This window comes from Eretmochelys imbricata, chromosome 2, assembly GCF_965152235.1.
Source record: "Eretmochelys imbricata isolate rEreImb1 chromosome 2, rEreImb1.hap1, whole genome shotgun sequence".
In the NCBI taxonomy this organism is placed as follows: Eukaryota; Metazoa; Chordata; order Testudines; family Cheloniidae; genus Eretmochelys; species Eretmochelys imbricata.
The window spans coordinates 158,506,965-158,533,259 of record NC_135573.1 but is presented as its reverse complement, the minus strand read 5'-3'; the positions used below and the strand labels follow the sequence as shown (position 1 = coordinate 158,533,259).

General features: G+C 40.5%; 1 protein-coding gene across 1 annotated transcript in view; it reads left to right on the top strand.

Annotated features, from left to right (window-relative positions):
* Nucleotides 1-26,295, top strand: part of LOC144260546 (poly(rC)-binding protein 3-like) — a 66,741-nt gene that overhangs the window by 18,767 nt on the left and 21,679 nt on the right. The window contains exons 4-9 of the mRNA XM_077809199.1: nucleotides 2,636-2,752; nucleotides 12,349-12,480; nucleotides 15,987-16,115; nucleotides 18,914-19,057; nucleotides 24,627-24,683; nucleotides 25,142-25,217. Of these exons, the coding sequence (XP_077665325.1) occupies nucleotides 2,636-2,752; nucleotides 12,349-12,480; nucleotides 15,987-16,115; nucleotides 18,914-19,057; nucleotides 24,627-24,683; nucleotides 25,142-25,217 (655 nt within the window). The remainder of the gene's footprint in view (nucleotides 1-2,635; nucleotides 2,753-12,348; nucleotides 12,481-15,986; nucleotides 16,116-18,913; nucleotides 19,058-24,626; nucleotides 24,684-25,141; nucleotides 25,218-26,295) is intronic.

Genomic DNA, 26,295 nt, shown 5'->3' with positions numbered 1-26,295 from the left:
AGCTCCCTGCAGGGTTCCAGTGCCCGTTAAAAGGATGAGGCAATCTACCTTTTTGACAGTAAAAAATTCAGTTATACAGAGAATGTACCGAGAAATGTTTAATTTAGTTTTAGGGTTTCAGCAGTGCATATTCTGCCAGTTGCTTTGTTAGGCACTTGTAGAAAGTCTCCCTTAAGGAAATTTTAAAACATGCGGTGTAGAAGAATACTCTGATATGCCCTTTCGATACATGCACTGAAGAGTTTCTTTTCAGCCAGACTGATGTCAGAGCTCTCTTTTTGCAGACACAACTTTCACCCATGTGTTGACTCATTAAATACAGGTAACAGGTTTCAGAGTGGTAGCCATGTTAGTCTGTATCAGCAAAAACAACGAGGAGTACTTGTGGAGTAAGGTGCCACAAGTACTCCTTGTTGTTTTTGTAAATACAGGTATTTATTTAGATTTATGAAAGAAGTAAGTGGTGTGTTTCTGATGCTCCAGATGCCCCTGATATTCATTAAACAAACAATAATCAGTTAATCAAAATGAATTGCTGGTGCTAATCTTATTGTTCCCACCAACAGGCAGCTAGAGCTCCACTCACTCAGATTTGTGCCCACAGGTGAGTGCAAAACTGTGGGCACAGATTTTGTGTGTGCATGTTGAATCTACAAAAGAGAAGCCCCCTCCCCCCAGTAACTCTTTTTCTGAAAACTTATTCCCTGGTCCCTGCAATCGAACCTGTTAGGTGTAAAAACATAATTTGTCTCATTTTTTCACAATATATGGAAATTTTCCTCCTTATGCTCCTGAGGACACTAGAAGCACACCTTCTAATTTTTGGTATTAAGGGGTTGATTTAAAAAAGAATAAGGGCAAAGAGTATCTGGGATAAACATGATATGGAGACATATCATCTTAGTCCTCAAACTCTGAAGTGAATGTTGTATACATAGTAAAAAGGAAATTACATATGATTCCTGTAACTGATCGCTTTCTTTTGTGCTTTCCTTTAAAGAAATAGAACACAATTATTTCTATCTAGGCTTTTCTGGCAGATGTCATGATAGCAAGTAACACACCATATTTTGAGGAGTGGCACTTGGGCTGTCTGTGTCATTCTCTGAGCTACCAGCGGTCTGGCACAGCCTAACTGATATGTCTCCAGAAAACTACAGTCCAGTGAAATTCCTTTCACTTCATGGATAAGGCTGCCAAAAAATACTGGCATCCCTACTGCTTTCCTTTAGAATGTAACCTCTCCGATTCAATCATTTTGACATGACTGAAAGCCTAACAAGACTTAAATGATCTTTTGCCATGTGTGATTTTCGGAAAACATTGGATACAATGATGCATAGTGGGACAGTCTTTCACATAAACTGTTGCGACCTTGCTCGCATAAAAAGTACTTTCATTAACGTTAGGCGTATATTCTAAATATTGTCAAGGTGAGTAACCCCTGAACGCACCGATCCTCTGAGCAGCTCTGCATAGGCAGACTCCTGGACCCACACAGAACCCCACCGAAGCAGAGGAGCTGATTGTAAGATTCCACCCTAAGGAGCTTGTTTTGTGTTTGATAACTGAAGCCAGACACTTTGAACCAGCTTAAAACTAGGCCTCACCACTGATTAAACACTGATGTATGATTAGTGTGTATCTGGAAATCCCCTCGCCCTTTCCCCCGCCAAGGTGGATTCACAACTCTCCAGTCCACCTGTCAGACAAAAGTAGATTAAGTACCGGCAGCCCTTGCCTCTTCGCAGACATTTAGAATATACCTGTCAGGAGATTCAGTGACAGGACGATTTTGCCATTAGTACGCCTTGTTGTTATATTTGGTTGCTGTCATGTAGAGAGGCAAAATACACAAAACTGGTTCAATAGCAGTAAGTGCGGGAATAAAAAGAAATTACACAGTCTTGGTCTTTCCTGAACCATCTGGGTCTGATTCTCATTACATTAAGGAGTCTGTGTAATACATTTATACCCACTTTAAGGGGCATCTGTCTCACCAGAGTGATAAAAAGGGGCCATGGTGTAAATGAGAATCAGGTTCTCTGTCTCCCAGGTATCTGGTTTCCTATTTCCTTCTTGCTGGCTCTTCCTCTTAAAGAGACATGACTGTGTTTCTGCACTGGTATCTTACAGTTACTGCTGGATGATTCTTTAGTAAGTGTGTTCAGTACACATTAATTTACCTAATTTGTATGAGTTTGTACAAAGCGCTCATTAGAATAATTTAGTCTAGGATGTAAATTAAAGACCTATAAAATATGGCCCGTAGTTCTAGTTACCCTGTTTATTCAGAAAACTGGAGCCCCACCTAGACAGACCATTTTCAGGTGAATAGTCTGGATCCAGTCCAGATATGAAATTATTTATTTTTATTTTTAGTTGATGCTTGCTAAATAGAAATTTCAAATGCCCACAATTCTGGTTTTAGTCCTATTCAAGTTTACTCCTGTACGTAGGAAAGAGAGAATGAAAGAATTTATTTTACAGTTGTTACTTTCAATTACTTAGGTGCTGCTCACCAACTGTGGTGAAGAGAGCCATATACGTACCTAGCTAGACAGACAAGTAGAATCCTCCCTATTTTGCATCCCAAAAGAAAACGTACTTTAAAAATATTTGTTCTTGTTGACAGAGTGGTGCTCGAATCAATATTTCAGAAGGTTCCTGTCCAGAAAGAATTGTGACAATAACAGGCCCAACAGATGCAATTTTTAAGGCTTTTTCTATGATTGCATTAAAATTTGAAGAGGTAAGCAAATAAAATACATTTTTCTCTCTTCAAGTTGGAGTACAAATATTGTCTGAATTTTCTCATGTTTGCTTTAACGCTAAATATAATTTGTTTAATGCTCTATTTAATAGCAATGAAAGTGGTTATGTTTTTATAAATGCTTTTGGCAGTAATACTGGAAGAGAAATAATGGGTCAATTTACAAGCTGTTTGATCATTTCTTTTGCTTTTCGTAGACTTTAGGGAAAAGCAATTGCTTCCAGTAATGTGCTCTAATGGTGGAAAAAGTGTCTTGGAAATTTCTGGTCCCATTGTGGATTTGATTTGAAAAGAATAATTGCATAACTTATAACTCGGTTTCAGTGTGAATCAGCTTGATAGTGATGTAAATTTTTTATATCAAAAAGAGTATAGATTTCATTCAACTGGAAGATTTTTTAAAAATTATTAAAAGCAAAATATATCATTGCCAATTACCGTATTTAGACTTCAGATTTTAAAATACAATAAATACACTGAAAATAAATAAGCCAAAATAGAGCTTCTCTAGTGTTAAACATATGCAGCCATGTACATACACCGCTGGATGACATCAGCTTTCATAGGGCAAGTAGAATTAGACGTGCCCAGTACTGGGGTGGGAAACCTCCATGAAAGACCCCAGGGGGCTGTAGAAAGTGGTGGGTGGTACTAATACACTAAGGGTGCTCTTCTCTCTGCATCAGTGTGATGAACTGAAATACCGCACCATGGTGTTAGAAGGCGCCATCTTTCAGATGAGATGTAAAACTGAGGCCTTGTCACATGTGGTGAATAATATTCTTGTAGCACTTTTCTCGAAAGCAAGGAGGCATTTTAGCTAAACTTCAACCCAGACAATTACATTCTGCCTAAGTTCCCCAGTCAGTTTCAATATACATGTTTGCTTTCTTCACTTCCTCCCCTAAACTACTGGGAACAGCTCCTGCATGCTATTAAATAGTTGCCATATTCCAAGAGAATTATGAAACACTTTGGTATCTTCTATGAGGAAAGGGCTCCATAAAGGCCCTATCCTGGAAAGTGCTGAGGGATACCTACAAGGAGCTAGTCACTCCCAATCCGAGTCCGGCCTCATAACTAAGACATCATTAAATGCTCTGTACCTAACGAAGGGCAAGAAAGTTGAGGTTTCAGCATTTGAGATATTTTATTTATTGACTCTCTTGTATTTTAGGTGATAGGTTTGTATCTTAATGTGGCAGTTCTTAGTCAAAAAGGTCATTTACATTCATTGCAGCTACAGTAGCTGTGCATTATGTTATAAAATACCCACATTTGCTTCAAATGTAATTTGCCACGTTTTGATTTAAAAGCCGGGCTTGAATGACGTCTACATCATGCAACCAGTTCTGTTCGCTGTAATTATTTTGAAAGGTCCCCAGGGATAAAAATGGGATATTGGAGAACTATAACTCTGGGAGGCATAACAAAGTACTTGTTCTCACAAATTGCAAATGAGCTATAGACATATCATGTGCCGCTGTTTTAATACATATCACGCCTTTCTGTTTTACATTTCTTCAGCCATTTATTTGAACCATAAATCAGAATATTGTTTTCTTGCATTTCTCTATAAAATACTTTTATTCTCCCTTTCAGTATTGCTAACAGCATAACTATGGCGTAACAACCCAGAAGTGTGGCTGTACGGGAAGGTATAAATTGCTCGCCAAAGAAAACTCTTTTTCAATGCGCTCTCAGGGCATAAATCCTGTTTAGAGAAAAAGCTGGCAAACTCTAATGCGCCCTAAGAAATGCTGGGTCTGGGTTTGTGTGAAGACCCTTTTTCAGGCTAAAATTATACTTCATGTAGAGTGGGAGAGAAGAGAGAGAAATGAGAGTTGTCCTTGTTAAATGTTTGCTGCTTCAAAGTTTGTAATAATAATTTACGTATTTCTGGAAGCCCCAACTAGATATCATGGCTCTATTGCACTAGGTGTTGTCCAGATATTAAGTAAATATACAGTCCGTGTCCCAGTGTGGGTCATCCTCCCAGCCCTCTGAGCTGCTGCAGAGTGGCATTTTTGGAATGGGGCAGAACAGGGTATGCACAGGCGTGTGCCATGCTGGTGATTCCACATAGTTAAAAAATTCAGTGGCAGAGCCAGGATCCTGCCCTGGTTGAGGATAGTACAGTAATCCCAGTGTCATTTGGCTGAGGGTGAGCAAATTGAGTCATTCATTTCACCAGTCGCATGAATATTCACCTAGCATAGTTTAAGATTTTTAGTAATATTTTTGTTTAATTGCTATTCAGTCACCCATCTATTCTCTGCTGTTGCATACCATGGCCTTGGAAGGAGAGGTGAGAAGAAACCCTCCCCTCCCCTAGCCTTGAGAAGGGGTATGTGTATAGGGGGCGGGGAGATAGGCATACCACCAGTAGCTGCTTTGGTTTGTTTTTCTTCAATGTATTATGTCAGAAGATGGCCACATGTTCTCATGTGACCTCTCGGCATAAAGAAAATAGCTTTAAAAGGTGTAGACGGTGACATTCAGTTCTTCTCAGAGTACTCTAAGCACTTCCAGTTCTCAGTTCATCAGTGTCAAATCAATGGAAACCGGTGACTCACTGAGGTCTTCCTTTTTCAACTGAGGAACCTTTTTGAAGAAAAAAAAAAAAAAAAGTGTGGTAGCTAACTTCATTTAGTTCATGTGACATCACACGCCCCTTAACACAGAGTGTAGCAGGTTTGACATTGTTACAACCATGTTAGCTATTTGTGTTTGTAGCTAGAGCTCCTCCATAGCGTTAGCCAGCGAAGCCACATTAAAATACAATTTGTCCTGTATACAGTAGAGTTCAAATGTGTTTGCTAACACCTTGGGGGGAGGGGGTGAACCACCTTTCGTCCCAGTCATTTGTACTCTAGTAGCACGTAGGCGCCACAAGAGTGGACCCGACTCTCTTGTGCTAGGCACCGTACAAATCCATAACCGCAGCAACATGGTCCTTGCCACAAAGAACAACTCCATGATCTTCAGCAGGGCTGTACAGGATTTCACCCTGACTGTGTTTTAGATGATCACTGGATAAATGATCATCCCAACCCAAACCTATAGAAAATGAGCATAAGACGTTTCCTGATAAGAGCTAATAACTGTTCACCCTTTTATGGTTTTGAGGTTGCAGTAGCTTGTTCTAAATCAGGGGTGGGCAAACTTTTTGGCCCAAGGGCCACATCAGGGTGCAAAACTGTATGGAGGGCTGGGTAGGGAAGGCTGTGCCTCCCAAAACAGCCTAGCCCCCGCCCCCTATCTGCCCCTCCCACTTCCCACACCCTGACTGTCCCCCTCAGAACCCCCGACCATCCAACCCCCCCTGCTCCTTGTCCCCTGACTGCCCCCTCCTAGGATCCCCTGCCCCAAACTGCCCCCCCCAGGATTCCACCCCCTATCCAATCCCCCCTGCTCCCTGCCCCTGACTGCCCCGACCTATCCACACCCCTGCCCCGTGACAGGCCCCTTGGACTCCCATGCCCTATCCAATCCCCCCTGTTCCCCGACCCCTGACCACCCCAGAACCTCCATCCCATCCAACCGCCCCCTGGTCCCTGTCCCCTGACGGCCTCCCGGGACCTCCCGCCCCTAACCACCCCTGCTCCCTGTCCCCTGACTGCGCCCCGGATCCCCCTACCCAACCTTTCCACCACCGCATGCACGCCGCCTCCACCCCCTTACCATGCCGCTCAGAGCGGCAGGAGCTTGCAGCCCCACTGCCTGCGCGGCGGCTTGGCTGAGTGGGAGGGGGAACAGCGGGGGAGGGGCCAGGGGCGAGCCTCCTGGGCCAGGAGCTCGGGGGCCAGGCAGGACGGTCCCGCAGGCCGGAGTTTGCCCATCTCTGTTCTAAATCTAAATCCATCCATCCATCAAGTTGGCTAAAATCATTGATAAGTTGTTACCCTCTGGAGCAAGGCAGTCCTTTTCCTTAATGCCCAGAGCCTCACCCACGGATGCTTTTGGGCAGAATAAACTATTATAACATTTTTTTATCTTTGTACTATCCGTCCATCACTAAGTTCTGTGGATTGCTTCTGACACAGTGAAGTGCACTGGTGGTTGAACAAAATGCTCTTGGTGCTCAAGTGAATACCAGCTCAATGCTGTTTTTTTGCTTTCAAGATAAAGTTATGTGAAATCTTCATTTCAACACCACAGGTACCTAACTGGGGAGAAACACATCCCGGGAGGACATGAGAGCCCTCAAACAACCCAGCCTTTCTAATACCAGCAAATAATCAAAACATATAATAATCAACATAAAACATAAAATAATCAAAACCTAGTGTAAGGAAGCCAGGCCTAAAAGAGATTTTTCTGCACTGGTATTGTTTCCTGCCTTTTACCAAAAAGCTTTAACAATCTCTCAGGGCAACAGGCATGTTATTTTCTAGCAGGTTGCTAATGAATTCATATGCTTGCTAGACAAGCCCAGTTTGGATCACCCTGATGATTAAAATAGGCACTTTTATCTAGAGGGAAACCAGGCCTATGAAAAGTGGCAAAAATCAACATCGATTGTAGAAGTTGCAGCTGGCAAAGACATCTTAGATCACCAAATCTGTATTCCCTTGCAAATGCATGGGATTATCTCCTGATATAGTAATTAGCAGGTAGCGCTCCGTGCATAATGCAGAGAAACATTCCCAAAATGTGTTTGAAAAATGTTGTGAAAATCCATATTTATTTGCAAATATTCACAAAATACTTGCTCAGCTGCATTAGATGGGTAAAAATGGGGGGGTGGGAGGGAATTGTTGGAAGAGTTAATCAGATAATTATCTGATCAGCTTTCGTATCAAGTATGAAACCAATACTACACAGATACTAAATTGTCATAGACCAGCTGAGGATCTGCCCAATAGTCTCATGGCTGTTTGCTGAGCACTGAGCTAGAATGGTTCTACATATGACAGATTTACTGCACAGCTAGCCAGGGTGTGAATCTACCATGCAGCAGCTTGCCATGCAGTAATGTTGCACATGGGCACCACATGACTTGGAATGCAGCTTAGTGTGCAATATGCCAGCCACGCTCTGAGACTTTCAGTGTGCTGTGGCAGTGTCCCTGTGGGACAGTACTGCACAGCAAGCTGGTGCTATAGATTCATATCCTGGCTTGCCATGCAGTAGCCCTTACTCTCAGACATTTTGTTGACTACTGATGGGAGGGATGCTTCAGTGGTTAGGCAGGTAACCTCGTATTTAGGAGATCCAGGTAGAGGTGCCGACTTTGTGATTTGCGGGGGGGGGGGTGCTTGACCCCCACTCCACCCCTTCCCCCAAGCACCCACCCCACCCCTTCCCCCAAGCACCCACCCCGTCTCTTCCCAGCCCAATCAACCCCCTCCCTCAAGCGCGCCCTGCCCCCACTCCTCCCCCTCCATCCCAGCGCTTCCTGCACACCGCTGAACAGCTGATTGCGGTGGGGGGAAGAGCTGATCATGGGGCTGAGGTGCTGAGCACCCACTATTTTATTTCCAGCCCCGGAGCACCCACAGACTCGGCACCTATGGATCCAGGTACAATTCCCTGTTCTGCCATAGACTTCCTGTACAACTGGGGCAAGTCACGTAGTGTGTCTGTGCCTTAGTTCCCCATCTGTAAAATGGGGATGATAGCACTTCCTGCCCCCCCAGGGGCATTGTGAAGGTAAATATATTACGGATTGTGGGGTCCTTAAATACTACAATACTATAACACTAAAACTTCAGTTAGCTGGCTGGGGAGTCAGGGGGGCTCGCCACACTTCCATAGCTCTTTTGGGCCAGATTCTGCATAGGTGGGAGGCCTCCTCAGCAGAGGCGCTACAGTTCCCCCCATTTCCTCCCTTTCCCCCTCCCCCCCAACACCAGACATGAGCTGAGACTAGGCAGCCGGGAAGCTGGCTCTGCCCATCAGTGTGCCAGGCATCGCGGTCACAATCAGCTTCCAAGGCTGCTCCTGGCCCAGCACAGCTATGTACTGCCTCATATACAAATCTGTTGGCAAAGCCCCACTTAGCTCCTAATGAACGTTAGCTGTGTAGGAAAGATAGGGATGCGCACATATTTTTGTTACATCAACAGGAACATTTTATCACGGCTGTCTAGTTTTAAAACTCACTTTCCAAAACCTAAACAGAATGAAAACATTGCATGTAGCTGCCCAATATTGTCTATTAACAGAGCAACTTGGAAATATCGCTAAATGTTGGCTGAATTTTTTTCCATATGCTAAGAAAATATTTTACTCGCTGCAGAATAAAGCAATCACAGGTCTACATTACTGTATAGAACAGAATAGAAGCCAAGTATTCATTTGCCAGCATTTCTTTAATGAAGTTGTTATAAAACTAATCCACTCTAAACCACTCATGAATATGGCATTATAATTTAATGTTAGAAATTTTCTTTTTATGGCTACATGTAAATTAAGTGGTGACTTTCTAAGAATGCTTAGAACAAAATGTATTACTACACAAAGAATAGCTCCCAAAGTTCACCATAATAATGCAAAGTTATGGAGTAAAGTACTTAAAACTTAGGCCCTGATTCTGCAAGCGCTTACATGAATGCTTAATTTTATTCATGGGAGCAGTCTTCTTGGCCAGCAGTGCTGCTCATGTGCATAAATTAAGCACAGGTGTGTTTGTAGGACCAAGGTCTTGGGGGGAAATGATCAAAATAAGGATCGGTGTTTAAAAAAAGAAAAAGTGGAATGAAGAGTTAGAATTGTGAATACAAAATGTTGTTACTTTAAAATCTGACCTTGTCAATTTGAACTTTATATACCTGAGACAACCGGGAAAATAAAGTATATAAGGAATTTATTGGTGGCACAGATAGCATCACCTATATTTAATGTTGTCTGACACTTTCCATTATAACATCCTGTTTTCAGTTGCTTATTACTCTGCCAAACTTAAACAATGTAGACTGAAATTTTCCAGCTGGGTGTCTGCCTAAGACTGCATTTTTCTGAGGAAGTTTCATCTAAGTTTAGCAACTAAATTTGGTGAAGATTCCATCTGCACTGAGCATGCTTTATCCACACAAAGTGATTGCTCATAGAATAGAAGAATAGAATATTTGGGTTGGAAGGGACCTCAGAAGGTTATCTAGTCCAACCCCCTGCTCAAAGCAGGAGCAATCCCCAATTTTTGCCCCAGATCCCTCAGTGGCCCCCTCAAGGATTGAACTCACAACCCCGGGTTTAGCAGGCCAATGCTCAAACCACTGAGCTATCCCTCCCCTCATGTTCCAGTCCCGGATTGATTAGGAATTTCCTGCACTTGTTGCTCCTGGCTGCGAGGTGCTGCTGCAGTTCCAGGCATCAGGAGTGAGAGGAATTCCACACATAGTCGTCCATGTTTTTTTCCCCAGGATGCAAGGAAATATTCAATCTTGGAAAGACGTGATATGTTGTTGTTTATAGAGCCAGACTGGCTGCCAATGAGCCAGGCAGATAACATGGCAAGAAACCAGGAAAATTTTGAAACTTGCCTGAACCATGAGAACCCTGCCTGATATCCACTGGAATATTGTTGAAACTGACATATTCCTGCAGATTGTTGACAAATTGACATTTTCCCATGGAAAAAAATGTTTGCTTGGAAATTTTCTGACCTGCTCTAACCAGGAGCCAGTAATTCCTGAGTTCTGGCCCTTTTCTGACATCCTTGTGGCTTTGGGCATCTCTATGATCCTCTCTTTGCAGTTTTTCCTTTTTTAAAAAACGGTGAGGTTAATACACAGAGCGGGTGCTATGGCCATAAATTAATTGTTTATGAAGTTTGAAGTTGCTGAATATTATTAATGTATTAGTCCCAGATCAAATGGTAGAAATTGCTTATTCAAAATGTGAGAGAGCTTGGCAATCTTTTGTGACATAGGGCTTGCCTGTCTTTGAAGTGAAAGGCATGTTATATATCTGTGGCATACCACCAGCTAACAGCAACTTGGCAAAATTTGATGGCATCCCACTTCTAAAACCTAGTTGTGGCTTGCATTTGTACAGCACCTAACATGATGGGGTCGTGGTCCATGTCTAGGCTCCTAGACACTGTGGTAATACAAATTTGTATTCATGTACAAAAGAATATGTATATATATTACACTGTATGTGTTTCTGATGCATGCATGCCACAACTTGCTGTAACCTGTATTGCTTTGTTTTGGATTGTAACCTCTTGCTGACAGTAAATATGACATGATGCAGTGTCGATGAGGGAAATTGCCTAAGAATTAACCTGTGGCAGGCAGCCATGCCTCATTGTGCTGGGAGTCTGTCAGCTTTTTTTAAGCAAAACAGGGTCAGGCTGGGCCAACACTTAGATGGAAAACCTCTAATGTAAGAAATACCAAAGTACTCCTGGTCATTAGGATAGCACTTTTCATTACTGTACTAACGTACCAACATAGCATCAGGCAGCACTGTACTCCTTGAGGTCCTCTCTTTTGCGTGAGAGGTGGAACCAAGGTCCTGATCGCTCATGGTCATTAAAGATCTCATGGCACTTTTCATGAGATTAGAAGTGTCAATCCTGATGGTTTGGGACAAATTATATTTTGGGTAATTACAGTAACTCTGCCAACCTAAATTCTCCCTCCATTAGTTATGATATTTTCCTTCCCTCTAGGTCCTAAGCTCCTGTGTGCTGTTAAACAGCTGCTGAACTCCATCTCAGAGATGGGCAAAGTTACCTTAACCTATGTCAAAGCGCTGGTGTGCCTTAATTAGTTAATGTTGACAAAAGTATGTTGCAATGCTCTTATGAAAGATGCTATAGAATTGCACAGTAGTGTTTGTGGCTTTTTATTTCCAACGACATCTAGGATTCTGGAATGCTCTCAGCTGTAGCACATTCTATAGTGGGAAGATAAGCATTATAATTTCATTTGTAATAAAAATATTACATTAGGGGATTCCGTTTTGTGCTTGCAAAGGAGAATTTGAATAAGCAAAGCACATTTAACACAAATCTGAGGCTAGCAACCGGCAGAACTCTAAAATGCTCACTGAAGGGTACAGTAGAATCTCACTGATTAGATGAGATGAGGTGAGATGAGATGAACAGGTGGTTGCTGCTGTGTATGCAATTCCCACAGCCATATCTGCATACTTGGATTACGTAGCTATGACACAAAAGAGTTTAGGAAAAGTTAAGCAGTGTTGAGAATGCTTTGAGATCTGCAGGAAAATTAAATATGGGAAACTTCAAAATATTTATCAAAATAATAGTCCTTGCTCTCCCATGTCTGTTGACTAATGTTGTTTATTGTTTCTCCGTTGTTTCCTTTGTATTAAAAGTGCTAACAAATATAATGTGATTTGTTAGCTGATCAGAGACTGTCTTTGTGCCTACATATTTCAGCACTTGGAATCAACAGTTCCATTGCCATGATGTCATCATGCAGTTCATGCTTCCGGGGTGCCACCAGCAGAGCTGGCTGCTTTATGCGCTACAAAAACATGATTAGCTTCCATTTTACCAATTTTCCGAGAACAGCTTGAGTATTTACTTTGATCCTCTTAAGTGCTAAGAGGAATGACAAATCCTCAACTAATTCTTATTGACATTGTTATTACAGGACATAAATGCTTCAATGACAAACAGCACGGTGACAAGCAAACCACCTGTGACACTGCGACTTGTAGTCCCTGCAAGTCAGTGTGGATCCCTTATAGGAAAAGGGGGTTCCAAAATCAAAGAAATCAGGGAGGTAAGTTCTAAGATTCCAACAGGGGATGCTAGGTAACTTTATGTAGCTAAACGTCCTAATATGTCCATTTAAAGAGTATGGCTTACAGCGTCCTGCCACCATAGCTGGTTCATTGCATTAATATAAATATTTTGTGAATGGAATGCTAAGCTAAACCAGCTGTGAAAGGTGTCAAAACCATCTGTAGACTCATGAAATCTGAGCATCTACAGTGGCATAACCAGTTTTAGAAGCAATTTGTCTTTCCATGTCGCAACCCTTCAGAAAGTAACTCCGACCTTCAAGATCTTTAGTGCACAGCTGGCATTCGGATACACATTTGAGAAGAGGAAAAAGCAAGATGCCACGTAGCAAAGGAACAGTTTAACACAGAATTGTTTCTTCAACTTTTAAAAAAATCCATAAATACCTGAAATAATCTAGGGCTTAAGTACTGCTAAGCCTTTTCTAATCTGAGCGTTTCAATTACAGCCTCTGTAGCCAGAAAAAGCCAAGTAATTTAAAGGGACACTGTCCAAGTTAGTAGGCATAATATTTAACTTACCTTGATTTGTCAAATTGGTTTTCTAACTGTATTCCATACTCCCTTTACTCCCCATCCTGCCTCCAATATTATGGCTTCACAGGTGGCCTAATTTCACATATACTGATCCTGAGAAACTCATATAGAATTTTTTAATCCAAGCTATTTCTTAGGACATCCACTCCACCCCAAAATCCACTGAGGCCGTTACCTCTCTGAAGCAGCCCTGTAACAGAGGGTCTGTGGGTTTTATTGTTGTTTTGCTTTTGTTTTGAGACCTCTCCTGGACTTTGCTTTTGGAGCTGCAGGCAGTTGGGGGGGGCATGGAACTATGTGAAGAGAAACTCCGCAAGAAGATCCTCATGGAAATATGTTCCCCCTTGCAGCCTCCAACCCTCCTCTGGGTTTTAGTGGGAGAAGGAGTGATCTGGCATTAAGTGTGTGGGCTCAGAAATTAATAATTATAGCAAAAAATGTTATTGATAACTATATCTTATGATCTATCCATGATGAGAAGTGCTTCTTAACTTCTTAACATTCAGACTGCAGAGCTAAGCCAAATGGGTACAGGTTTATATTTGTTTGTTTGTTTGTTTGATTAGATAGATTTCAGCCACAATAAAAAATGCCCATACAAAAGGTACTAAGCACCTGAACAATTGATTAAATCTACAGCAACATAATAATGACCACTCAGCAACATTAAGTACTCATGTACAGGAAATACATCACATAATCATGTCTAGATAACAGATACATTTGAGTTTTCCTTTCGATTAAATCTTATCAGATAGACAGTATTTGGATTACTTTTTAATATTAAATTTACAATGCCAATTACCAATTTTCCTCTAGTCACAAACTGCCAAGATATTTTTAGATCAATTACCAATTTTATAAACCTAATACATCAACAAAATGTATGCTATCGTGACAAAACTTTTGCAGAATTTTTTGAAAGTCAGTCAAACAATTAATAATCAGATACATTCTAGGGGTATTTTGTACCTACTTTTGAACAGAACTTTTTGAAAAATGGAATGTTCATCCTATGGAAAATTCCAATGTTTCAACGTTTGTTTTTGTCCTGAAATGGGGACAAAGTGTAGAAATATGCAATATTTTCACAAAAGGAAAGGCTCAAAAAAATTCAGTTTGGAAATATTGAACCAAAAACATTTGACATTTTTGATCAAAATGTTGAGTTGAAATTAAATGTTTTGTTTTGTTTTGCATTTTCCTGTCAAAAAAATTCATTGAAATCTCTTTTTTATGAAAGGTTTTGATGAAATCACATAGTTGGCAAATGTCTTTGATTGAAAAGTTGTGACCAGCTCTAGTTCTGAATATGTTTATTTAGATTAGTGTAACAATAAGTAGGGAAGTGGTCAAAAGTAGAAAGAGCAGTCAGGTGCCCAAATCCCTTGGCTGTCCCCTGAATTCCTTCATTTGTTACCAAATTTGATTATTGCCCAAATTGTGCAACCACAGTTAATTCTGGGGGTGTTTCTTATTTCTGGGGGAAATTCAACACTTTTGGCCCCCTATTGTAAGGTATTAGGTCAAAAGAACAGTGTGAACTAACTCCCTCTCCCTTTCTGTAAACCTAAAGATAATAGCAAAGTTTTGCTCTCAGTTTCACACATGCCATCCCACTGTAGCCAAAGAGTTGTAAAGATTAGCAATTTGAGTGATTGAATGGCACAGCTGTAACTGAGACGCAGTATTTGACCCAGAGTATTTTGTACAAGGCCTGCTGGTACTCTAAAAACTTTGTTTTAAATGATGAGTACTGCCCAAATGAAAAAGGATCAACCATCCTCTCAAGATGCATTCTAATCTCATCATCACACAACACATTGAGCAGCAGCAGTATGACAGATGTTCTTTTATACTCAATTCTGTACCCAGCAGCAACATGTTGTCTGCCTCAGTATTTTCAAGACCTGATTTTAAAAAAAAGAAGAGGCACAATGACATGAAAGATTGATCAAATTATGGTGACATTCCAAAGCATATTAGAGAGACCCATAATGGATATTCTGAGTTTAAACAGCACTAGTGAACAGAAGATGTAATCAGTAATTTAATCAGTCTCTGGAAAAAGAGTAAGATGTGTTGTGTATGGCCAACAGCAAACTAAATTAACTCCTTACTGACTGACACAAAATCAATGCAAGGCAAAAACATTTGTATCCACAAATCAGAAATAGATTGTGTGTATAATGTATGAAAATACTAATTCAATAGAAATAGTTTTTGTTATTTTTTCCCATCAATTGAAAAAGGCTTACAAGATTTTTGCTGGGTTATACCAGGAATGATTTTGGCCTCAAGTCTTTTTTTTTTTTTTTAACTAAGAACCATTACTGTCAAGATTAAGGAGGGGAAAAAACCTCCTTACATGGTTAGGTTCATTAGTGAACTAGAAACTGATGATGTGCATATGTTTAATCAACACTAATAATAATTTAGAAGTGCACCTGTATTGCTCTGCATCACTGAGATATTCCAGGGTATAAAGCAACCCCAATTTTCATTCAGTAAAATGACCGCAATCATCAGTTCGTTAAGGAAACACCCATCCATGATTGGAATTCATTTCGGAAGCTGAAGCTCTTCAGACATCAGCAGTTATTTTTTTAATGATCATCTTAATGATTGTGAAAGTCCTTAGTGGAAAAATCCACTGTATCTGCAGTACTCTCTGTTTCAGGAAGATGGGAGACTTCCCAATGTATTCATTTAACAACCATTGATAACTACACTTTCTACCACTGAGAATGCTTGCAAACTTGACTTCCGTATGCAAATCTACACTCGGCAGTTTTATATATATACAGCATAAAGCTAGCAGAGAACAGGCACGTTTTAGATATCTCTGTGCTTTATGAGATTATTTGTTATTGGTGAATAAATGGCTTCTAATGTGCAGCTGTATTTTGACAACACTAATGTTTGTTTCGTTTGTTTTTTTCTTAAGTCCACAGGGGCCCAGGTACAAGTAGCAGGGGATATGTTGCCAAATTCAACAGAACGTGCTGTAACTATATCGGGCACTCCGGATGCCATTATTCAGTGTGTAAAACAAATCTGTGTGGTCATGCTAGAGGTAAGAGAGCACTTAAAAACGTTGAGGTTCATACTGATAATGTTCAGAAATTATATTAATTTCCTCCAAATCCCCCCACTCTCTCTCAAGCCCTGATCCTGTAAGAAGCTGATCTCCCCCAACTCCCAGTGATTTCAAGACTAGTTGTCAACGCTTCTGGTTTTAGAGTGCACAGTGCCTCACTGATCAAACTGTTAGAGCAGGATCTACTTACCATGAATACAACCCTTCGACACTGATTGTCATTAAAAAGTCAACAGCTAGTGGAAAAACACAAGTCCCACCCCAAATCAGGATAAAAAGTAGAAACCTCAGTATTTTCCATGAAACAGAATACCCTGTAACACTTCATGCTGACATTATTGAAATATTTGGTTTTGATATGGTTGAAACATTTCAATAAGGTCATCGTTTTGTTTCTATAAAGTCAAAATGTTTCATTTTTAATTTGTCGCTTTGATTATATTATATTGCTATCATCTGCTTTTTTAATATAGTATAATATAACTTTATCAAAACAAAATGTTCTGGCCTTATTGAAGCCAAATGCATCAATAAGGTCTAAACGAAATATTTTAACCTCACCAAAATGAAGCATTTTAATAATTTATTGTTGAAAATTTTGACAAAATTAATACATTTCCTCCAAAACATTTCAATGTTGTTGAATTGACATTTTCCAGTGGAAAAACATTCTGTCAAAAAAAATGTTCCATTACTTCTAGTCCAGTGGTTCTCAAAACCAGTGTGCCACTTGTTCAGGGAAAGCCCCTGGCGGGCCGGACCGGTTTGTTTACCTGCCGCGTCCGCAGGTTCGGCCGATCGCAGCTCCCACTGGCCGCCATTCGCCACTCCAGGCCAATGGGGGCTGCGGGAATGGCAGCAAGCATGTCCCTTGGCCCATGCCATTTCCCGCAGCGCCCATTGGCCTGGAGCGGCGAAGCGCAGCCAGTGAAAGCCGCAATCGGCCGAACCTGTGGACGTGGCAGGTAAACAAACCGGTCCGGCCCGCCAGGGGCTTTCCCTGAACAAGCGGCAGACCAGCTTCGAGAACCACTGATCTAGTCAAAAATTACCATGCTATGATGCCTGACATCTGACAGTTATTCTTTATTCTAAATATAGTAGGATGTGTGGCATCTCTGATACTACAATCTGATCACTCTTGTCTGGTTAGTAGCAACCACTCCACATCAAAAGAGAATGCAACCTAATAAATATCAATGTTATAAACTATTATTATTGTAAGGACCAAAGTTTGTCTTGCAGATAAGGGGCTCTTGCTTCAGTTGGCATTAGATGTGCATAAAAATGTAGCAAAACAGAAAGAAAATACTGAAAACCAGTTTTGGTCTATTAGCCACAGAGAGCTTGGCATGACTTTGTGAAGAATTGATAAACTGTTGGAATATAAAAAATCCATTTCTCTGTGTGTAGAATTTAGAATATAATTTAAAGGGCGTGATTTTGAAAAGGGCTTAATTCTGTCCTTTCACTTCCCATTTTGTTCTCACAGCTTTGCAGATGCAAATAACTGCAGGAACAATTTTGCATCTCCCATTACTGGCATGTAGTCATTTAACTACCTGCTTTGTGGATGCAGGCAGTAGTCTGATGTCTAAATTATATTAATTACACCCATAGTTATTTGAAGAGACAAACCGGGGCCAGAGAGTCGTTTTCTGCCTATAGAGCCATTTTCTTTGAGATAAACAGTTCTGAAAGTATAGAAAACAGAACTTGTTTAATTTTAGAGATAATAAACTAGAGACAGCAAATTACCAGTTTGAAGCCTTAGAGAAGACAATGATGTAACTGCATTTTGCTTCTTCAAACATTAAAGCGTACATAAAATAAATGTGTTTAATTTGTTCAATGTATTTAATTTGGCAAGGGTCACTGCTTTATTAAAATCAAATAGCCAATAATAGAGAATTAGGATGTGGAAATGTTATTTAGTGGTGGTGGTGGTTGATTGCAGTAGTGCCTAGAGGTCAGGACTCCATTGTGCCAGACACTATGCAGATAATTTGGAGCCTGTTTTACAGGATTGTTCCCAGGGCCATTTTGTCTGTCTTAGTCTCTATAAAGAAATATTCATGCTTGGTCAAGTATTTACTGATCACATTTTTATCTACTGACTCTCAGAACAATTTTCTTCTTCTGTTACTTGGAGAGGACCCATCTTACTCCCATTGAAGGCAGTGAGAATAGGCCTACACTAGTCATGACTTTCCTCTACACTTCTCACTCTGAGTTCAGTGGAATGCAGGATCTGGCCCATTTAATTATCCCCGGAGTTCAATGAGCGTGGTGACTATAGCACAGACTGAAAATTCTTATTTCACTTTTATACTGGGACACTTGGCTGTGTGACAGCGCACAAAGGGTTATCAACTGAATGTATTGTTCTCTTTTAACAGGTTTGTGCAGAGAGAGAACGCTGGGGAGAGTCTCCCAAAAGATTGGCAAGTTTCAAAATTGGCACCTAACTTCCTTAGATCTCATGAAAAGCTAAATTCATTCCCAGGCCCCTTGAATCTTTACCAAATTATTGTGGAAACAAAAACAAACCTGTCTGCATTTTTCTTTTCCCTACGTAATAAGGACCTTAGCCCATACCCCTGAAATGAGTGTGAATTTTGCCACTGAATTCAATGGGAGCACGATCTGGGCTCTTGCGAGAATATGCTGGTGAATGGGGCAGAGGCATGTAATTGCTGTGTGAGGTGAACAAAGTAAAAAATGATTTTATTTGAGCTACTTAATTCCACATCTTGATATGTTTTTGCTTTCAGTCCCCACCCAAAGGTGCCACCATTCCCTACCGTCCCAAACCTGCCTCTGCACCTATCATTTTTGCAGGTGGCCAGGTAAGAGCAGACACCATTTTGGCTTCAGCTGGAAACCACACCGTCTTGGCCCAACCTCAGCCAGCGCCTGTTAGTTTTCACCTTTTATACTTTTTTGCCTGGTATAGTATGAATGTGTTTTATCCAGTGTGGATTGTTATTGCTTGCAGAAAAGGAGAACACTGTGTTATAAACTTAAAATGAAAACAAGTCAATGGCTTCTTTTAACTTGTCTTCTGTATTGTTATTGAATAAACCTCTGATACTTGTACCCTATTCATTTCAGTGATGTCCCTGACACTGGGTTGTTTTGTTTTGTTTTTTCTCTCTGTCTCTTCCAGTAAATGCAACATCATAGTTGATGTTGCCAGGAACTTGTCACCTACCATGAGTAGCTGCATCAGGGATATTCTGCTTGCTACCTGACAACACATTAGAGAAGTGGTTCTCAAACTTTTTTTTTCATGGACCACTTGAAAATTGCTGAGAGTCTCGCCGGACCACTTAATGATCTTTCCAAATGTTTTTTGTACCATTAGCTAACTACTGTAAAGCACTTTGGATAAAAGCACTATTTAAAAAAAACCTTATTAATAATTAACATTTTTTGGTTCTACAAATAAAAGCACACAACTCATATTTTAATATCAGTAGTGTTACCTTTCTAATGCGATGGCTGTGTCCTCTCTCCCCCGCTGTGGCAGCCCCCAAACTGGGGCTGGGAAAGAGGGGGATCTGTCCCCCACCACAGCAGCCCCAGAGCTGGGACTGGGAAGGAGGGCCATCTCTCCCTGGCAGCCGCAGCCCGGGAGCTTGGGAAAGTCGCCTCTTTCTCTGGCCGCCACAGCCCGGCAGGTTTCAAATTCCTCCCACCCCCTCTTCTCGCCCCACTGCCCCTCCCACCTAGCCCCTATTCCCCCCCCCCCAGGCCAACACCTCACCTTACATGTGTGTCTTCTCCAGGGTCCAGGCACCTAATTAGTGGAGCCACCCCTGCGCAGCTCCACTAATTAGGTGGGTGGCCCTTCATTCTGTTGTGTGCAGCCACCCAGGCGCGCACCTTAGGGGGAACTATCTGCGGACCACCTGAATGGAGCTCGCGAACCACTGGTGGTCCACGGACCCCAGTTTGAGAACCTCTGAATTAGAGTATAACTCTGTAATCTTCTACAATAGAAAGGAACAAAAATAAGACAACTGGTATTTTGTCAAGATTTAAAATTAGGTTCTGCAGTAAGGAGGTAGTTTGTTCTGTTGTAAAGAGACTGGTATCCAAAATCAGAAATGCTTTAATGGAACAAACCTTTGTATTATTTTTTTAAGTTGCGGTTTCATCAATTTTATAAAGTAATATAACTAAGTTACCATATTGATCAGCTTTCACCATGTGATCACAGAGTACAGAGCTTCTGCTGAAGAAATGCTCTTCTAGTTTTCAAATTTTCATAATTTTAATATTCCATAGGGCCCAGTCATGAGTTCCTGGGTAAAATATGCACACAAGAAGTATTATATGCTGTATTATTTTTGCTATTATTTCTTACGGTGGTGCCTATGGCCCAACCAAGAATGGGGCCCCTTTGTGGTAGGCATAGGAACAGAGCAGTAGACCATCTCTGTCCTGAAGAGGTTCCGCCTGTTCTGCACAGCCTGATTTATATCATATCCAAAGCTCTGTTGTTGTTTGCTTTTTTACATGGTGGAGGTTTGGCTGTTCCCCCCACATCTTGCTGCCCCTTCAAGCCATATGACCATGGTTCCCACCCACTTTCAGCCCTTCTGTGGTGTTTCCATACAATGTATCTTGTTCTTCCCTTTGGATATTGCCTTGAAATAGGCATACTAACCTGGTGCTTCATTGCAGCTTGCCCTATCATCATCTAATGTGGAGAAAGGCAGCTGTTGATAAACTGACATCCCAACAATACACACAGCCAGTGGACTATCTAGACGTGCCACTGATATGATGTGGGAGCTGTTGTCCCAACAGTTCACCTAGAACACCTTTTCTCCACGATCGCTTATGTTATGGCCAAATGAGAGACCTTCCACTGACTGTTTTCAGAGTGATGTCCTAGAGTGTCAAGTCACCCCCTCGCTTGGAACTATATGAGAACAGATGGCATCTGTAGCTGCCATAGCACCCATTTGGAGCACCTCGGGGTTCTGTAGAGCTGCTGGTTCATAGGAAGGCTACATCTCATAAGTGCATCAAAGAGCAGGTCAGGCCATTATGGATTAAAAGTTTTTCCAACATTATTATTCGATAACGCTAACTAGCCACTTTACAAAAATTTTAATATCCTTTATATTGACTCTCCAGTTACAGTCATGGTTGGCAGAAGTATTTTATGGTAAATTTTGAGAAAAAAAAAAAACCTAACTCAATATTAATTCCTCCTATCCAGGTCTGCTGCTCTTACTTTGACTAGTATTCTTCAGAGTAAGATACCTACTTTCTTAATTGATAGAATTGAAATTATTTTTCCAGAATTTGATCTCAGCTGACTGTGAAAGTTCACAGAGTAAGTTACGCCAGACATATATTTTAAGTTTATAGTGTGGTGTTCTCCTTTAAAGCAGATGTATATATATTCAGTGATGCACAGTAGCAGTGCTGTAAATGGTGTTACCATCAAAGATTGTCTCAGTGCATAACAAATTACTCAAATAAAAGAATACTAAAAGTAGGCACTAGAATGCTCTCAACAGTTGGAATAAGAATTTGAAATTCTGTCTTATCATATAGTGTAACAGATTGCTGGATTCTAATCATCTTTAGTTTTATAAATCACAAAGAAAACAGCTGGGTGTTCTATATTTTTATTCACACGGCCTAATTCATTCAAGAAAAAAGTAGCTGATTCCGATATTTTGTGTGCACCTTTGAACCTGTAGTCTCTTCCTTATTAGGCAAATTCTTCAGTACCTTAGAAAATGGTAGCGGTGGGCTTGGGAGATAGCAAGGAAAGGATCTCTCATGGATTTTATTTCTAGTGTCAAAATATAATATATGCATTATGTTTTTGATAGTGTAATAAGAAATCCTGATTACAAATTAATATTGAAAACAAAATAAAATGGTATCAGCAGTGAAGAGATGCTGGATGGGGTCACTCTCCCTTCCTGTAGGATCAGTTTCAGTTCTAAATTATTTCATGGTTAAGCTGAAAGATTTGGGGTTTGTTTGTTTCTTAACTATACTCTGCATATCAAGCTACCCTGGAAAAATCAAACACCTACTATTATTTGACGAGGTGGGATTTTGCATGGGTTTTGCTGCTTTAAACATTTTTTTAATCCTCTCTTTCCTTTTCTCAGTATGGTATTAAGTAGCAGAACGGAAAGGAAGGTGAACACAGTGCTGCCTTTCTCTTAGCTCTTAAATGAAATCCAGCATATGCAGTTGGGTTTTTTTGTTTCTTTAAACAATCCGAAAGCACCACCCATGTCTGAAAGAAACAAGGTTTCATCCCATTTGTCTATCCATATTTTTTGTACATTACCCTATCCCAAAAATGCACACTTCCAGCATTGTCTCTTCAGGGACAGACTTTGCCCTGACTTACCCTTCATTCAATCTCAGTTGCATCACAGGCTGTAAATCAGGGCAAATTTTAGACCCAGGGGACCAACCATTCCCGCTTTCATTGAAGTCAGTGGCAAAATTTCCATTGACTTTATTGGGAACAGGATCCCACCCCCTAGTTTGTAGATTAAAGCCACCATTTCCTCTTTCCATGCATTTGGTCAATTATTTTTATTTATTATTTCTGTTTCAGTAACTCCCAAAATGTGCTTGGCTTGTTCCAACAATGGAGAGGACACAGTCCTGCCCTGAAGCGTTTTACAATCTGAAGTGCAAAGGTGCTGGAACTAGGGGTGCTGGGGGTGCTGCCACATCCCCTGGCTTGAAGTGGTCTCCATCATATGCAGGGTTTACAGTTTGGTTCAATGGATCTCCGCCCCCTCACCGTAGAAATTGTTCCAGCACCTCTGCTGAAGTGTGCTCTGTCTACTGTATTTGAAATGGAGCTAGGCTCAGATTGAACACAGCTGAAGTAGGTCAAAGGTATAGTGAGCTGCTTTTCAGTCCAAATGATTTGCCCGCAGAATTAAACCCCAATCCAGCAGAATATTTAAGCACGATATCAAAGGGACTACTCTCATGCTTGAAGTTAAACACCTGCATTAGGCCCTGACCCAGCAAAACAATTAAGCACGTGCTCAACTTTAAGCATGTGCTTATGTCTATCCCTGTTCAGCAAAGCATTTAAACATATGCTGAGCTTTAAGCATGTCCTTAAATGACACTGCTCTTGGTGGAACATAAGCATGTGCTTTTGTGTTTTTCTGGCTCAGGGCCTTAATTTACAATTGATCAAAGTGTTACAAACCTCCACATGACTGACTATGCACATGACTAGTCCCATTGTATTCAATAGCACTCGTGTGCATAAAGATACTCACAGGCATAAGTATTTGTAGGATTGCGGCCCCACTTCATAAGTAACTTTAAAATAAAGGAAATGTTTCTGCTCAAGGAGAGAAGTGCTTGTGTACAAATTTCTAATAAGCAGCTGGAACGTTTAATTAAACTCCGTTAAATGAATTGTTCTATAATTTTCAGAAAATTCATTTCTTTCTCAGAGACCTTTTTGTCAAATAAGCATTTTGCAACCTAAGCTAATCAGCTCTCTTCCTATTTATGATTCTGTTTGTACAAATAGTTATACATTATAATCTGTCCTTCTGTTTTCCCTCCTGCCTAAGCACAAACACATTAAAATGTTTTGATGGGCTCTCCCTTTTGGAAAAGTCATGCAGAATGTAATAGACAATTACAACTTTCTGTATAGGTTGGTTTTTTTTAAACCATCCTGTAGAATTTAATAGAGGCAGTGAGAGAGAGAAGGGGCTATTCTAATTACCGCCACTGGCATACACCAGGAGAGGATAGCCATGGCATCATGTATCTCCTCCCTTCCCTGACATGCCCCTTATGGCTGGCACAGGAGCTTCCTCCATCCAGTACCAGCAGAATTCCATGCTGGCCATTTGCACTGCTTGAGCGGGGCAAAGGGCTGGGTTTCAGCTGAGAATCTGGATCTTTGTGTACAAGAAGAAAATTAATTTTGCTGTCTGTCCCCACGAATTGTTTCAAAACCCTTACGCCAGCCTTGTGCGGAGTGGTGTGAGAAAGATGGACAGGAATCAGTTACCTCAGGGATGGAGGAGGCTGAAAAAAAACATGGTCTTGTAGGGCCACCTGAAGATAAGCACAAAGACATCTCCAAGCGAGTCCAGCAGCCAGTTCTGGCCCCACTCCTCTTCCACACAGACCCATGGCGTTAGACCCATGTGGTGGAAAGTGCTTGCTGCCCCTGGAGCACCCACTGTTCCTGGAGCACCCACTGTCGCAGTGCCCCTCACAGCACCTCGCCCGTTGGGCTGTGCCGGAAAGGCACAACAGAGCCCTTCCTGTACTGTGTGGCTGTCAAAGCAGCACAAGAAAACTAAGCTTCTCTTCGCATGTAACGAAATGTGATTTGCATTAGATCTGGAAAATAGCACAAGGTTCTCTCTAGCCTGATGAACGTGGAGTACTTATTGTCTAATTTGACTGATACGTATCTTTAATTTTGCTTGTCATTTTCAGGCGTTTACAATTCAGGGGCAGTATGCCATCCCTCATCCAGACGTGAGTCCAGCGCATGTAAATTACTCCCTTCTACTTTCTCTCTCTCTCTCTTATTTGTTCTGGGCAGCATTTACTTTCTACAGTTAAAATTCAGACATGCCTGTAGATGCCTGTACTTAACAGTGTACCATATAGCCAAGTGTTAGCATTAGTGGATAACTTCTGTAATAATTGCTAGAAAGTACAATGCCCCAGATACAAATGACAGTTTTTTGTCTTTTATGCATGCTATGTACTTGAGTTTTTAATATGTAATTCTACAGAAAAGTAGTTAATATTAACAATAGCCATTACATGTAATAACAATAGAGACGTCATTTTAACCAGTTTTTCTATACAGTAGAATAGAATGAATGATTAAACCTTTATTTTAATTTTAATTAATCCAGTTTTAAAACATGTAAGATGGTTTTCTCTACTCTGAAATAATTCCATTTGATTGGTTAGTTCTAATTTCCCATCCTGCCCTGCAGTTGACCAAGCTTCACCAGTTGGCTATGCAGCATCCCCCCTTTACTCCCCTTGGGCAGACCACCCCTGGTTTCCCTGGTACGTACCCATGACCCCCTGGGGATGTCCTTCTTCTTAACAGCTTTGTTTTCCATGGTCATTACATCATTTTAATACTAAATGTGGGCAATGACCGATGATCCTTTTGTTTTCACACCTTAATCTTTGTTCTTTTTCCCTGTGGCTCTGTTAGTTTGTTTTTGTCATTACTAAATTCTTGTGCTTTGTTTGTTCCATTTATTTTAATACAATCTACTTAATTTGTGCCATCAGCTAAAGAGCCTGAGTTTCTTTGAGTTAGTCCTATGCAAAGTTATTATGCACCACATAGTATGTACCAGTTAGTATTACCTAAAGTACTTGATAAAATTAATTTTGTTGGACCTCTGTTTTTGTATTGTGCAATGAAAAAATCCAAAGAGAAATTAAAATCAAAGAATGGAAAATGTATTTACAACATAATTACAGATTAATTAAAAATTTTAGAACATACAATTGAGGGCCTAAACAAGCATCCCTTGTACACTAAAATTCCTTTTCACTTCCATTATGCTTGTTGTCATTGGAACAAATTCTGCTGTCCTTAATTGTGCAAAACTCCCAATGAAGGCAATGGAATTTTGCTCAATTAAGGTCATAATTGTTAAGGCCTGCCAGGTATATTTGTTTGTTTGGAAAAGAGGATTGAAATTAGATAAACTTTCTTGTTTCAGTAAATATTGGGCTTGGAATTCAAGATCTTCCCAAGACATGAATAAATATACACTGGTACATATTTTATAGGGCAAGTAATAACATTTTTATCAAATACATCAAATTTTGTGAGAGACTGAATCATTTCATTATTTTAATTGTTTATATGATTTTTGGACTACAATATTCAGCAAATATACACAAAGTGTAAAATAAACATACACAATATGTAAACAAATTAATGTAAATATAAAGAACATTTAGATAAGGTATTCTGAATAAAATTATTCCTTTTCCATCTTTGCTAGTTGTGGAAAAAATACATTTTAAAATATATCTTTATACCCAGAAAAATTGGAAAGGGAAGAAAGAAAAATGACACACACGATATAATTTGCTTCTACATGGTGTATCTGATAAAATA